This window comes from Telmatherina bonti, assembly GCF_933228915.1.
Source record: "Telmatherina bonti genome assembly, chromosome: 3".
NCBI classification, from domain to species: domain Eukaryota; kingdom Metazoa; phylum Chordata; class Actinopteri; order Atheriniformes; family Telmatherinidae; genus Telmatherina; species Telmatherina bonti.
Window position 1 is genome coordinate 40,756,212 of NC_136621.1, and position 15,267 is coordinate 40,771,478.

The window sequence follows — 15,267 nt, forward strand, 5'->3', positions numbered from 1 at the left end:
TCATAACCCACTCCTGGTTACCTGTGTCTTCACCACACCACCTTTTCCTGTTTACATATTAAGTGTGTGTGTGTGTGTGTCAGGGCATACCGCTTGTTGGGGTCCTTGATTAGCAGCCCGGACAGAAGTGACTTGGCGTCGGCTGACAGCGTCCTCGGGAACTTGATCTCTTCCATCAGGATGAGCTCAAACAGCTTCTCATGGTCCTGGTTGTAGAACGGCAGGCGGCCACACATCATCTCGTACGTCACCACACCCAGACCCCACCAGTCCACTGCCCGCCCGTAGTCATTGTCCTCCAGGACCTGAAAGTACACAAAACCCACACTTTACCCTCCCGAGCTGAAACAGATCAAGATGTAGAAGTCTACAACATGAAAAGGCATCTGGCGGTTCTCTGACCTCTGGAGCCAGGTACTCTGGTGTTCCACAGAAGGTCTTCATGGTGGCAGTGTCAGTGATACCTTCTTTACACAGACCAAAATCAGTGATCTTAATGTGGCCGTCTTTGTCCAACATGAGGTTCTCCAGCTGTCGGGGAAGAGGACAGCATTACGGTAGCAGTACAGGCGCGTGATGACATGTCAGAGGGCGAGCACTTTACCTTCAGATCGCGGTACACAATCTTAGCAGAATGCAGGTAATCTAAAGCAGAAACTATCTCAGCGCCATAGAAACGAGTCCGGTCTTCTGAAAACACTCGCTCTCGTGACAAGTGGAAAAACAGCTGCAGGAAGAGAAACGGTTCACATTGTTAATCCTGTTAATTCAGTTTCTGACTTTTTATCTGAGAACGGAGCTTAAAGGAGCTGGTGTAGAGAGGCATGGGGCGACCAGGTCCTCGTGGTCTGGGGCGACCAGGTCCTCGTGGTCTGGGGCGACCAGGTCCTAGCGGTCCGGGGCGACCAGGTCCTAGCGGTCTGGGGCGACCAGGTCCTCGTGGTCTGGGGCGACCAGGTCCTAGCGGTCTGGGGCGACCAGGTCCTAGCGGTCTGGGGCGACCAGGTCCTCGTGGTCTGGGGCGACCAGGTCCTAGTGGTCTGGGGCGACCAGGTCCTAGCGGTCCGGGGCGACCAGGTCCTAGTGGTCTGGGGCGACCAGGTCCTAGTGGTCTGGGGCGAACAGGTCCTAGTGGTCCGGGACGACCAGGTCCTAGCGGTCCGGGACGACCAGGTCCTAGCGGTCTGGGTCATTCAGGTCCTAGTGGTCTGGGTCATTCAGGTCCTAGTGGTCTGGGTCATTCAGGTCCTAGTGGTCTGGGGCGAACAGGTCCTAGTGGTCTGGGGCGAACAGGTGCTAGTGGTCTGGGGCGAACAGGTCCTAGTGGTCTGGGGTGACCAGGTCCTAGTGGTCTGGGTCATTAGTGGTCCGGGTCATTCAGGTCCTAGTGGTCCGGGGCGACCAGGTCCTAGTGGTCCGGGGCGACCAGGTCCTAGTGGTCCGGGGCGACCAGGTCCTAGTGGTCCGGGGCGACCAGGTCCTAGTGGTCTGGGACGACCAGGTCCTAGTGTTCCGGGTCATTCAGGTCCTAGTGGTCTGGGACATTCAGGTCCTAGTGGTCCGGGTCATTCAGGTCCTAGTGGTCTGGGGCGACCAGGTCCTAGTGGTCCGGGGCGACCAGGTCCTAGTGGTCCGGGGCGACCAGGTCCTAGTGGTCCAGGGCGACCAGGTCCTAGTGGTCCGGGGCGACCAGGTCCTAGTGGTCCGGGGCGACCAGGTCCTAGTGGTCTGGGACGACCAGGTCCTAGTGTTCCGGGTCATTCAGGTCCTAGTGGTCTGGGTCATTCAGGTCCTAGTGGTCTGGGTCATTCAGGTCCTAGTGTTCCGGGTCATTTAGGTCCCAGTGGTCAGGGTCATTCAGGTCCTAGTGGTCTGGGTCATTCAGGTCCTAGTGGTCTGGGTCATTCAGGTCCTAGTGTTCCGGGTCATTCAGGTCCTAGTGTTCCAGGTCATTTAGGTCCCAGTGGTCTGGGTCATTCAGGTCCTAGTGGTCTGGGTCATTCAGGTCCTAGTGTTCCGGGTCATTTAGGTCCCAGTGGTCAGGGTCATTCAGGTCCTAGTGGTCTGGGTCATTCAGGTCCTAGTGTTCCGGGTCATTCAGGTCCTAGTGTTCCGGGTCATTTAGGTCCTAGTGGTCTGGGTCATTCAGGTCCTAGTGTTCCGGGTCATTTAGGTCCCAGTGGTCAGGGTCATTCAGGTCCTAGTGGTCTGGGTCATTCAGGTCCTAGTGGTCTGGGTCATTCAGTTCTTAGTGGTCCGGGGTTATCAGGTTTCTATCCAGAGCTGCCCATCGCTCCACACACGTGTATATTTTGGCTGTTTACCCACGATGCTGTGTGCTCGACCCACAATGCAATTTGTTTTGTAGTCCGCTTCCTGTATTTGGTCCGCTGGAAATTGACAGACCTGCATTTGTAGGCGGACAAAGTTCGCTTTGACGATACCAATCAGAATTGATTTGAACGATCACACAGTCCCTTATGTTGTACATAGACGAAGGCCAAGAAGAGAGGCAGGCGGTGCGGTTACACAGAAATAACGTACACCACTGATGGTGTAGCAAGCTGACCAGCGTCAACTCGATTAGCCTACGGTGCTAGCACCAATTAACGCCACAAAGTATCGCGTTTGATATTCAGTGTCTTGGACAGAAAATGTGTTTACTGTGTAAAATCTAAAGAGACTCACCCGCAGCTACATTTCGTCTCTCCTGATCGTAGACGTTCGTAAACTTTAATTTGCTGTCTGCTAAAATTCAAAGCATTTTCCAAAACCTGAAAAAATTAAGCAAGTTTTTTTTCCTGGGGAAAATAAAATTTAAAAAAAAGATTTCTGACTTAAAAAAAACTTCCTAATCTAATTTTTGTTTAAGTTTTGGGAAAAAGTTAGAATTTTGAAAAAAAAAAAAGATAGAATTATGACTTTATTTCTCACAATTCTATTATTTTCTCTTCAGTGGGCCTGAAACTCTTCCGCACCTGTTTTGGGTTGAACGTTTAAGCTGTTGGCAAAGACGCAACAGTTGCATGCGTCAGATAAACTAGCACTTAGCATGTTAGCTGGTTTTACGAGGTTGTGTGCTGTTACGAAGTTTCACTGCCCCCTGGAGGCCTGGCTTGTGCACTGCAGCATTTCTGGTCCCATCTGGTTTCCCCTGCGTGGAGATACACTGCCGTTGTGTGAATCCTTTTAATTCCAGATACACAAAGAAACCAGTTTTCTCTGTTGCGTGAAAACGAGGTGGAGTGAACAGCCTCAGACTCACCCGTTTATCATGTTTGGGGTCTCATACAGGGTGTGGAGACACATTTATTTTCCCGCACAGAACTGGGAAAAAGGACCTTTGTCTACTCCACTCTGTCTATGTGGAACAATTTGCAGACAGACTGGAAATTGTCCCAACTTATTTCTTTGAATGGTTTTAAGTCCAGAGTGAGAGATTTTGAGATGTCCTCCTTTAGTTGTAATTGCTTTTAATTATTTGATCTATTTAAGTGGTAACATGTAAACTGCCTGGAACTCTTGCTGCCGATTGGCCAGGACTCCCTTGAGAAAGAGGTTCTTAACCTCAATGGGACTTTCCTGGTGAAATAAAGGTTGAATAAAATTTTTTTTAAAAAGAGTTTACAAAGTGGATTTTACTTAATATGGGACGTTTAAAGTTGAGCGGTCTGATATCGAAGCGGAGCGATGTGCTCCATGCTGCAACATTTTAAATCAACAGCTGACATGGAGCCCTGAATTCTACCTAAATGCAGTTTGGAGCAAGTCAAAAAGATTAATTTACCAGGACTGGGGGACAGAGGAGACATACAAGAACTTTTTAATAGTATGAGTCTGGATTTTATGTATAAATAAAACATCATCAGACTGTTGCATGACCTCGATAATCTCCTCGCAACAAGCCGTCATGTATTTTTACCTCTCCTCCGTTGACATACTCCATCACAAAGCACAGCCGATCCTTCGTCTGGAACGAGTACTTCAGGGACTGTAAGACAAAACAGATGCTGTGTAGAAGAAAGTCTTCCCGCGGATTCATCTTTAACGTATCTGATGGATTCATGTTTAACCTACTTACAGTTAGGAATGGATGTCGAGTGTTTTTTAATACCCTACTTTCTGTCAGTGTGTGAGCAACTTCATCCTGGAGGAGAGAAACAGGAAGATTATTCATGAGACTAAACGACTTCAGCGGAGCTGAACCTGAACAGAAAACGTGTGAAAACCGGGAGTTTAGAGAAGATGGAACAGCTTTGATTTGATCCAGAAATATCCGTAAAGACATGTACAACCTCGGTCACGAGCGCAGCACAATGATCATCACATCGCCACCTAGTGGCGACAGGAGCAGAGACCGGTGCACGTCTCACACCTCAGACGTCACCCTGAGACGCCACGAACTACTGAAAGTTGTTCAAAAATATAATTATTGTCAGACGGACAGGAAAAATTCCCATCATGACACATTTTCAGCCACATTGCGCAGCCCTGATATGAATATATTGTTGCAGTAAATGCAGCTTGTGAAGTTTCCCACCGGCCTTTAGTCCGGCTTTACCGCCACTGAAAGGCGGCGTTTAAACCTCTTCCCTCAAACAAACACGGCTACCGTTGCTGGAAAAGATGAGGAGCTGGAAGGCATCGTTTCAGGGTTAGATGGGAGTAATGCGGACGTAAAAAGCAACTTTTTCTGCGTAAACCACTGCTTGATGATCAGGTCAACATCAGACTGCAGGCAGAAAGAAACCGGCGACCCCGTCTCAGTACGTCAGCTAGTTCCAGGGTGTGTTTTCTCTACATGTGTGCATGTGAAGTGGAACACGCTTCTACTGCTGCTAACTGTGAGCACCTTGGCTATAATGACTTCCTTCTTGAGGATCTTCATGGCGTAGTAGGTGCCGCTCGCCTTCTCCCTCACCAGAATGACTTTCCCAAACGTTCCTTTGCCCAGAAGCTTCAGATAGTCAAAGTCATTCATTGTCTGCAGAGAAACACAGAAAGACTCAGGAAACAGCCACTTCCAACAGTCTGAAGCAGTTTTCAGACGAGCACCTTCCGTTTGTAGTGACTGATGGACGTGTCCATCTCCTCCTCGTTGACATTCTCGATCTGGGAGGTGGGGCTGCACAGGATGCCCTCCTCCTCCTGCTTGGCGAGCGACTCCGCCACCATCTGGATGGCCTCGGCCCATTCGTCCCTGCAGAAGAACCGTACGCTTATTTCTTATAATGACAAGATATAATAATGTAAATTAAAAAAGCTGAAACAATAAAACAGGCAAATCTTATAATTACAAAACAATAATAACAATAAAAGCAATAATAGTAATAAATATCATAAAATAATAAACAATTATAACAAAGAAGAATAATTAATAATATTAACAATGATAAAGTTATACTAGTAATAATAATTAAAAGAATATGAAACTGGAAGGATGAGGAGAAACTGGATTGATGAGGAGAAACTGGATTGATGAGGAGAAACTGGAAGGATGAGGAGAAACTGGAATGATGAGGAGAAACTGGAATGATGAGGAGAAACTGGAAGGATGAGGAGAAACTGGAATGATGAGGAGAAACTGGAAGGATGAGGAGAAACTGGATTGACGAGGAGAAACTGGATTGACAAGGAGAAACTGGAAGGATGAGGAGAAACTGGAAGGATGAGGAGAAACTGGAAGGATGAGGAGAAACTGGAATGTGAAGGAGAAACTGGAAGGATGAGGAGAAACTGGAATGATGAGGAGAAACTGGAATGATGAGGAGAAACTGGAAGGATGAGGAGAAACTGGATTGACGAGGAGAAACTGGAAGGATGAGGAGAAACTGGAAGGATGAGGAGAAACTGGAAGGATGAGGAGAAACTGGATTGATGAGGAGAAACTGGAATGTGAAGGAGAAACTGGAAGGATGAGGAGAAACTGGAATGATGAGGAGAAACTGGAATGTGAAGGAGAAACTGGATTGACGAGGAGAAACTGGATTGATGAGGAGAAACTGGAATGATGAGGAGAAACTGGAAGGATGAGGAGAAACTGGATTGACGAGGAGAAACTGGATTGACGAGGAGAAACTGGAAGGATGAGGAGAAACTGGATTGACGAGGAGAAACTGGAAGGATGAGGAGAAACTGGAATGATGAGGAGAAACTGGATTGATGAGGAGAAACTGGATTGACGAGGAGAAACTGGAAGGATGAGGAGAAACTGGAATGATGAGGAGAAACTGGATTGATGAGGAGAAACTGGATTGACGAGGAGAAACTGGATTGACGAGGAGAAACTGGAAGGATGAGGAGAAACTGGAAGGATGAGGAGAAACTGGAATGTGAAGGAGAAACTGGAAGGATGAGGAGAAACTGGAAGGATGAGGAGAAACTGGATTGATGAGGAGAAACTGGAAGGATGAGGAGAAACTGGAAGGATGAGGAGAAACTGGATTGATGAGGAGAAACTGGATTGACGAGGAGAAACTGGAAGGATGAGGAGAAACTGGAAGGATGAGGAGAAACTGGAATGTGAAGGAGAAACTGGAAGGATGAGGAGAAACTGGAATGATGAGGAGAAACTGGAAGGATGAGGAGAAACTGGAAGGATGAGGAGAAACTGGAAGGATGAGGAGAAACTGGATTGACGAGGAGAAACTGGATTGATGAGGAGAAACTGGATTGATGAGGAGAAACTGGAAGGATGAGGAGAAACTGGATTGATGAGGAGAAACTGGAAGGATGAGGAGAAACTGGAATGTGAAGGAGAAACTGGAAGGATGAGGAGAAACTGGAAGGATGAGGAGAAACTGGAAGGATGAGGAGAAACTGGATTGATGAGGAGAAACTGGAAGGATGAGGAGAAACTGGATTGATGAGGAGAAACTGGATTGATGAGGAGAAACTGGATTGACGAGGAGAAACTGGAAGGATGAGGAGAAACTGGATTGACGAGGAGAAACTGGAAGGATGAGGAGAAACTGGATTGATGAGGAGAAACTGGAAGGATGAGGAGAAACTGGATTGACGAGGAGAAACTGGATTGACGAGGAGAAACTGGATTGATGAGGAGAAACTGGATTGACGAGGAGAAACTGGAAGGATGAGGAGAAACTGGAAGGATGAGGAGAAACTGGAAGGATGAGGAGAAACTGGAAGGATGAGGAGAAACTGGAATGTGAAGGAGAAACTGGAATGATGAGGAGAAACTGGAATGATGAGGAGAAACTGGAAGGATGAGGAGAAACTGGAAGGATGAGGAGAAACTGGAATGATGAGGAGAAACTGGAAGGATGAGGAGAAACTGGATTGATGAGGAGAAACTGGATTGACGAGGAGAAACTGGAAGGATGAGGAGAAACTGGAATGTGAAGGAGAAACTGGATTGACGAGGAGAAACTGGAAGGATGAGGAGAAACTGGAATGTGAAGGAGAAACTGGATTGACGAGGAGAAACTGGAAGGATGAGGAGAAACTGGATTGATGAGGAGAAACTGGAAGGATGAGGAGAAACTGGAAGGATGAGGAGAAACTGGATTGACGAGGAGAAACTGGATTGACGAGGAGAAACTGGATTGATGAGGAGAAACTGGATTGACGAGGAGAAACTGGAAGGATGAGGAGAAACTGGAATGATGAGGAGAAACTGGAAGGATGAGGAGAAACTGGAAGGATGAGGAGAAACTGGAAGGATGAGGAGAAACTGGAATGATGAGGAGAAACTGGAAGGATGAGGAGAAACTGGAAGGATGAGGAGAAACTGGAAGGATGAGGAGAAACTGGAAGGATGAGGAGAAACTGGATTGACGAGGAGAAACTGGATTGACGAGGAGAAACTGGATTGATGAGGAGAAACTGGATTGACGAGGAGAAACTGGAAGGATGAGGAGAAACTGGAATGATGAGGAGAAACTGGAAGGATGAGGAGAAACTGGAAGGATGAGGAGAAACTGGAAGGATGAGGAGAAACTGGATTGATGAGGAGAAACTGGATTGATGAGGAGAAACTGGAAGGATGAGGAGAAACTGGATTGACGAGGAGAAACTGGATTGACGAGGAGAAACTGGAAGGATGAGGAGAAACTGGATTGATGAGGAGAAACTGGAATGATGAGGAGAAACTGGAAGGATGAGGAGAAACTGGAATGATGAGGAGAAACTGGAAGGATGAGGAGAAACTGGATTGACGAGGAGAAACTGGAAGGATGAGGAGAAACTGGAATGATGAGGGGAAACTGGAAGGATGAGGAGAAACTGGATTGACGAGGAGAAACTGGATTGACGAGGAGAAACTGGATTGACGAGGAGAAACTGGAAGGATGAGGAGAAACTGGATTGACGAGGAGAAACTGGAAGGATGAGGAGAAACTGGAATGATGAGGAAAAACTGGAAGGATGAGGAGAAACTGGATTGATGAGGAGAAACTGGATTGACGAGGAGAAACGACTGATGAGGAGAAACTGGAAGGATGAGGAGAAACTGGATTGATGAGGAGAAACTGGAAGGATGAGGAGAAACTGGAAGGATGAGGAGAAACTGGATTGACGAGGAGAAACTGGATTGACGAGGAGAAACTGGAAGGATGAGGAGAAACTGGAAGGATGAGGAGAAACTGGAAGGATGAGGAGAAACTGGAAGGATGAGGAGAAACTGGAATGATGAGGAGAAACTGGAAGGATGAGGAGAAACTGGATTGATGAGGAGAAACTGGAATGTGAAGGAGAAACTGGAAGGATGAGGAGAAACTGGAAGGATGAGGAGAAACTGGATTGATGAGGAGAAACTGGATTGATGAGGAGAAACTGGAAGGATGAGGAGAAACTGGATTGACGAGGAGAAACTGGATTGACGAGGAGAAACTGGAAGGATGAGGAGAAACTGGATTGATGAGGAGAAACTGGAATGATGAGGAGAAACTGGAAGGATGAGGAGAAACTGGAATGATGAGGAGAAACTGGAAGGATGAGGAGAAACTGGATTGACGAGGAGAAACTGGAAGGATGAGGAGAAACTGGAATGATGAGGGGAAACTGGAAGGATGAGGAGAAACTGGAATGATGAGGAGAAACTGGATTGACGAGGAGAAACTGGATTGACGAGGAGAAACTGGATTGACGAGGAGAAACTGGAAGGATGAGGAGAAACTGGATTGACGAGGAGAAACTGGAAGGATGAGGAGAAACTGGAATGATGAGGAAAAACTGGAAGGATGAGGAGAAACTGGATTGATGAGGAGAAACTGGAAGGATGAGGAGAAACTGGAATGATGAGGAGAAACTGGATTGACGAGGAGAAACTGGAAGGATGAGGAGAAACTGGATTGATGAGGAGAAACTGGAAGGATGAGGAGAAACTGGATTGACGAGGAGAAACTGGAAGGATGAGGAGAAACTGGAATGATGAGGAAAAACTGGAAGGATGAGGAGAAACTGGATTGATGAGGAGAAACTGGATTGACGAGGAGAAACGACTGATGAGGAGAAACTGGAAGGATGAGGAGAAACTGGATTGATGAGGAGAAACTGGAAGGATGAGGAGAAACTGGAAGGATGAGGAGAAACTGGATTGATGAGGAGAAACTGGAAGGATGAGGAGAAACTGGAAGGATGAGGAGAAACTGGAATGTGTAGGAGAAACTGGAAGGATGAGGAGAAACTGGATTGATGAGGAGAAACTGGAAGGATGAGGAGAAACTGGAAGGATGAGGAGAAACTGGATTGATGAGGAGAAACTGGATTGATGAGGAGAAACTGGAAGGATGAGGAGAAACTGGAAGGATGAGGAGAAACTGGATTGATGAGGAGAAACTGGATTGATGAGGAGAAACTGGGAGGATGAGGAGAAACTGGGAGGATGAGGAGAAACTGGAATGATGAGGAGAAACTGGAAGGATGAGGAGAAACTGGATTGATGAGGAGAAACTGGAAGGATGAGGAGAAACTGGAAGGATGAGGAGAAACTGGATTGATGAGGAGAAACTGGATTGATGAGGAGAAACTGGAAGGATGAGGAGAAACTGGATTGATGAGGAGAAACTGGACTGATGAGGAGAAACTGGAAGGATGAGGAGAAACTGGAATGATGAGGAGAAACTGGAAGGATGAGGAGAAACTGGATTGATGAGGAGAAACTGGATTGATGAGGAGAAACTGGATTGATGAGGAGAAACTGGAAGGATGAGGAGAAACTGGATTGATGAGGAGAAACTGGAAGGATGAGGAGAAACTGGAATGTGAAGGAGAAACTGGAATGTGAAGGAGAAACTGGAAGGATGAGGAGAAACTGGAATGTGAAGGAGAAACTGGAAGGATGAGGAGAAACTGGATTGATGAGGAGAAACTGGATTGATGAGGAGAAACTGGAATGTGAAGGAGAAACTGGAAGGATGAGGAGAAACTGGAAGGATGAGGAGAAACTGGAATGTGAAGGAGAAACTGGAATGTGAAGGAGAAACTGGAAGGATGAGGAGAAACTGGAATGTGAAGGAGAAACTGGAAGGATGAGGAGAAACTGGAATGTGAAGGAGAAACTGGAAGGATGAGGAGAAACTGGAAGGATGAGGAGAAACTGGAATGTGAAGGAGAAACTGGATTGATGAGGAGAAACTGGATTGACGAGGAGAAACTGGATTGATGAGGAGAAACTGGAAGGATGAGGAGAAACTGGAAGGATGAGGAGAAACTGGAAGGATGAGGAGAAACTGGATTGATGAGGAGAAACTGGAAGGATGAGGAGAAACTGGAAGGATGAGGAGAAACTGGAATGTGAAGGAGCGAGCGACGCTGGGGAAACTGGGAAGGCTTGCTGGTGCATTTAAACTAAAAGCTACGTGGAGCAGTGCAACAGAAGCAGCACATGGTGGAAGGCTCACCTCTCATCGGGAGTGTCCACATGAAAAGTCCTCTCAATGACCGTGGTCCACTGCAGACAGCGGATGATGAAGGTGTTGGGTTTGGGCCGTTCCGTCTTCATCAGCTGACACTCTAGAAGTCAGACACACGCCATGTTTTCCATGCTTGGCAGCGGTTTCAGCGCCATGCTCTGCTTGGGTCTTACTTGCTACGGAGAAGTTGTTGAGCGGGTAGGCCAGGTCTGAATCCTGCGGTTTGTCCTTGTAGCCGATGAAGGAGCCGTCCGTCTTTAGCAGGAAGTAGCGCGGCCGCCAGTTCTTGATGTACTCGCCTGTAAGGAGGAATAAAGTCAGTTCCATGTGTTCCAGTTAGCTAACCAGGCTACTGCTCAGCCTGACAACGCATCGCGATGCCTTCAAGTTCACGTTCATCCACGTGTCTGAATGTTTGTTAGTGAGAGGTGACAAAAGCGACAATATTCTAGTTATTTTATGTTCACAGACCGCTCTCAGCAGCTGCATGTTGTGGAGTAACGACACATTATTTCTTCAGGCTCCATGTGGGGACCGTTAAAACGGCGAGTTACAGGAGAAACACTTCCTGTTGTAACCGTGTTTTAAAGGTTTTACATGCCTGGCGCTGCTGCTGTTCAACAGAATATTCTGGAAGTTTTTGCTTGTTGCGTCCTCCACCAGAAGCGAGGACTTTGTTCTCAAGGTCGAAGTTTCTCGGACGAAGTTTTGCCTTAAATATGAAAAACCAGGTTTATTGCACAGAAAGCAGACATGGCCGCCGGCAGTGACCCCTCCCTGCTGCAGACGAAGCTTCTTGTAACGATGGAACGTTCAGACCTGAGCTTGCAGACAGGTTCATGCTAACACACACTGCTGCACAGGAAGTAGGCCGAGTACAGAACACTGTGGGACGCCTCAGAACAACTGTGTGGCTGTGAGAGAGAGAGAGAGAGAGAGAGACACACACACACACACACACACACACACACACAGAGTTTCCATGTTTCCACACGTCTTCCTGCTACTATCTACCTGCTGTCCTCACTGCAGCACCTCCACCTCAGCTGCATCCCAAACATCTTCTTGGCTTTATTCCAGCCATAGAGGATCATTATTTTCCTGCTTTTCTCATCACTTGTTGATCTTTGGCTGCTCCTGATTGGACGTTACCGTCAGTTTAAGCTCTCTGATTGGTGGAAAGTCTGACAGGAAGTGTCTTCATCGTCATGTCCAGGTGAAAATAGAGGTCTCTTAGCAACATGGTAGTGATGGTGATGAAGATGTGATAAATAATGGTGGATTTACCATCTAGAGTCTCTGAATAAACACTACATGTTGTGTCTGGATTGTAAAGAAACGCTGGAAAACCTCCGTAGACCAGCTGGAGGGTCACATGACCAGCTGGAGGGTCACATGACCATCACGGTTCCACTCTATAAGGTGATGATGGAAGTCTGAAACGCTTGGTGCAAATATTAAACCTGATCTTCAGCAGAAGGGTGAGCACATAGGGCTGAACTTACTGGAAACCCCAGAGCGGTGTCTGAACTGGGCAGGCTTCTAATCCCAGTGACAGCAGAGACCTCCCAACAACACACTAAGGTGCAATGAACAATCCAAAGGTCTGTGGGGGCTGCAGAGGAAGGAAGCAAGTGTGAAGTCGTCCTCTGTGCTCTGAGTGCCACAGTGAGACTTCCTCCCGCCTGCCAGCCAGCAGCCATGGGCTCAGACTGAAAACACACACCTCCCATGAATACAAACACTTACGTGAAAGCAGTGTGGAAACAGAACGCTCTGCTAGCACGCTGGCAGATCAACAACCATTGTTAGGAGGCGCAGCGTGTCTGAACCGGATGAAAACACATCTTTCATGACATGGACGGCGTCCTCAGACACAAACAGTGCTGTCTTTCCAAAGCAGAAGACATGAAGATCATCTTTAACCAAGATCAGTTAAAATCCTAAACAAATCAAATAAACTAGAAAATACAGAAGTTATAAGAGTTATAAATTATAGTTATAAGTTCGAGCAGCGGCCTTTCTGTGTGTAGTTGTCTCCGTGTTACAGCCAGCTGGAACCGGAAGGGAACCCAGAAAACTTCCCAAACTAGCCGACCTTGATCCAAACCGCCGTATCCCGCCGGCAGCTGGTTGAACCACAACACACAGCGGGGAGGGAAGAAGAACGTTGGTCACTCTGGACCCGCAGGACCAATATACACAGTCACAGCTGCTAAATGGTCCAGGATGGAAATGAGCTCAGGTTTACTCAGAAATCCTGCGAGAGACACGATTCCACCAAGATGAAAACATCCTGCTTCGCTTTCAAAAGTTTCTGTCAAACACAGCCTAAGATGATTCTCTGGAACTATTTTTAGAGGCGGCTTAATCCGTCTTTGGTAATCTGATGACTGGTTGTGACCACAGGAGGAAGGATGAAGGATGTAGGATGAATAATGTAGGATGAAGGATGTAGGATGAAGGATTTAGGATGAAGGATGTGGGATGAAGGATTTAGGATGAAGGATTTAGGATGAAGGATGTCGGATGAAGGATTTAGGATGAAGGATGTGGGATGAAGGATGCAGGGATGACGGATGAAAGACATAGGATGTAGGATGAAGTATGAAGGATGCGGGGATGAAGGATGCAGGATGAAGGATGAAGGGATGAAGGATGAAGGGATGAAGGATGAAGGGATGAGGGATGCAGGATGCAAGATGAAGGGATGAGGGATGCACAATGAAGGATGCAGGATGAAGGGATGAAGGATGAAGCGATGAAGGATGCAGGATGAAGGATGAAGGGATGAAGGATGAAGGGATGAGGGATGCAGGATGAAGGATGCAAGATGAAGGGATGCAGGATGAAGGATGTGGGATGTAGGATGAAGGGATGAAGGATGAAGGGATGAGGGATGCAGGATGAAGGATGCAAGATGAAGGGATGCAGGATGAAGGATGTAGGATGAAGGATGTAGGATGTGGGATGCAGGATGCGGGACGAAGGATGCAGGATGAAGGATGCAGGGATGAGGGATGAAAGATGCAGGGATGAAGGATGTAGGATGAAGGATGTAGGATGAAGGGATGCAGGGATGAAGGATGCAGGGATGAAGGATGCAGGATGAAGGATGTCGGATGAAGGATGCAGGATGAAGGATGTCGGATGTAGGATGAAGGATGCGGAATGTAGGATGCAGGATGTAGAATGCAGGGATGAAGGATGCAGGATGAAGGATGTCGGATGAAGGATGTAGGATGAAGGATGCGGAATGTAGGATGAAGGATGTAGGATGCAGGGATGAAGGATGCAGGATGAAGGATGCATGGATGAAGGGATAAAGGATGCAGGATGTAGGATGAAGGACGTAGGATGCAGGGATGAAGGGATGAGGGATGTAGGATGGAAGGATGCAGGATGAAGGCTGTAGGATGCGGGATGAAAGGATGTAGGATGAAGGATGCGGAATGTAGGATGAAGGATGTAGGATGCAGGGATGAAGGATGCAGGATGAAGGATGCATGGATGAAGGGATAAAGGATGCAGGATGTAGGATGAAGGACGTAGGATGCAGGGATGAAGGGATGAGGGATGTAGGATGGAAGGATGCAGGATGAAGGATGTAGGATGCAGGGATGAAAGAATGTAGGATGTGGGATGAAGGACGCAGGATGAAGGAAGCAGGGATGAAGGGATGAAGGAGGAAGGATGTAGGATGAAGGATGAAGGATGTAGGATGAAGGATGTAGGATGAAGGATGAAGGATGAAGGATGCGGAATGTAGGATGAAGGATGTAGGATGCATGGATGAAGGGATAAAGGATGCAGGATGTAGGATGAAGGACGTAGGATGCAGGGATGAAGGGATGAGGGATGTAGGATGGAAGGATGCAGGATGAAGGCTGTAGGATGCGGGATGAAAGGATGTAGGATGCGGGATGAAGGACGCAGGATGAAGGAAGCAGGGATGAAGGGATGAAGGAGGAAGGATGCGGGATGAGGGATGAAGGACGCAGGATGTAGGATGCAGGGATGAAGGATGAAGTATGAAGGATGCAAGATGTAGGATGCAGGGATGAAGGATGAAGGATGTAGGATGAAGGATGCGGGATGAAGGATGAAGGACGCAGGATGTAGGATGCAGGGATGAAGGATGAAGGATGAAGTATGAAGGATGCAAGATGTAGGACGCAGGATGAGGGATGGAGGATGCAGGGATGAAGGATGAAGGATGTAGGGTGAAGTATGAAGTATGCAGGATGTAGGATGAAGGATGCAGGGATGAAGGATGAAGGATGCAGGGATGAAGGATGTAGGGTGAAGGATGAAGTATGAAGGATGCAAGATGCAGGATGTAGGATGCAGGATGCAGGATGAAAGATGTAGGATGCGGGATGAAGGACGCAGG

General features: G+C 47.4%; 1 protein-coding gene across 1 annotated transcript in view; it reads right to left on the reverse strand.

Moving 5' to 3' along the window:
- akt3b (v-akt murine thymoma viral oncogene homolog 3b) overlaps positions 1–15,267 on the reverse strand; it is a 32,913-nt gene that overhangs the window by 10,319 nt on the left and 7,327 nt on the right. Inside the window, exons 3-11 of the mRNA XM_079262221.1 lie at positions 11,048–11,173; positions 10,863–10,974; positions 5,056–5,200; positions 4,853–4,984; positions 4,082–4,147; positions 3,923–3,991; positions 605–727; positions 403–531; positions 91–305 (exon numbers count right to left, since the gene is read on the reverse strand). Coding sequence (XP_079118347.1) covers positions 91–305; positions 403–531; positions 605–727; positions 3,923–3,991; positions 4,082–4,147; positions 4,853–4,984; positions 5,056–5,200; positions 10,863–10,974; positions 11,048–11,173 — 1,117 coding nt within the window. The remainder of the gene's footprint in view (positions 1–90; positions 306–402; positions 532–604; positions 728–3,922; positions 3,992–4,081; positions 4,148–4,852; positions 4,985–5,055; positions 5,201–10,862; positions 10,975–11,047; positions 11,174–15,267) is intronic.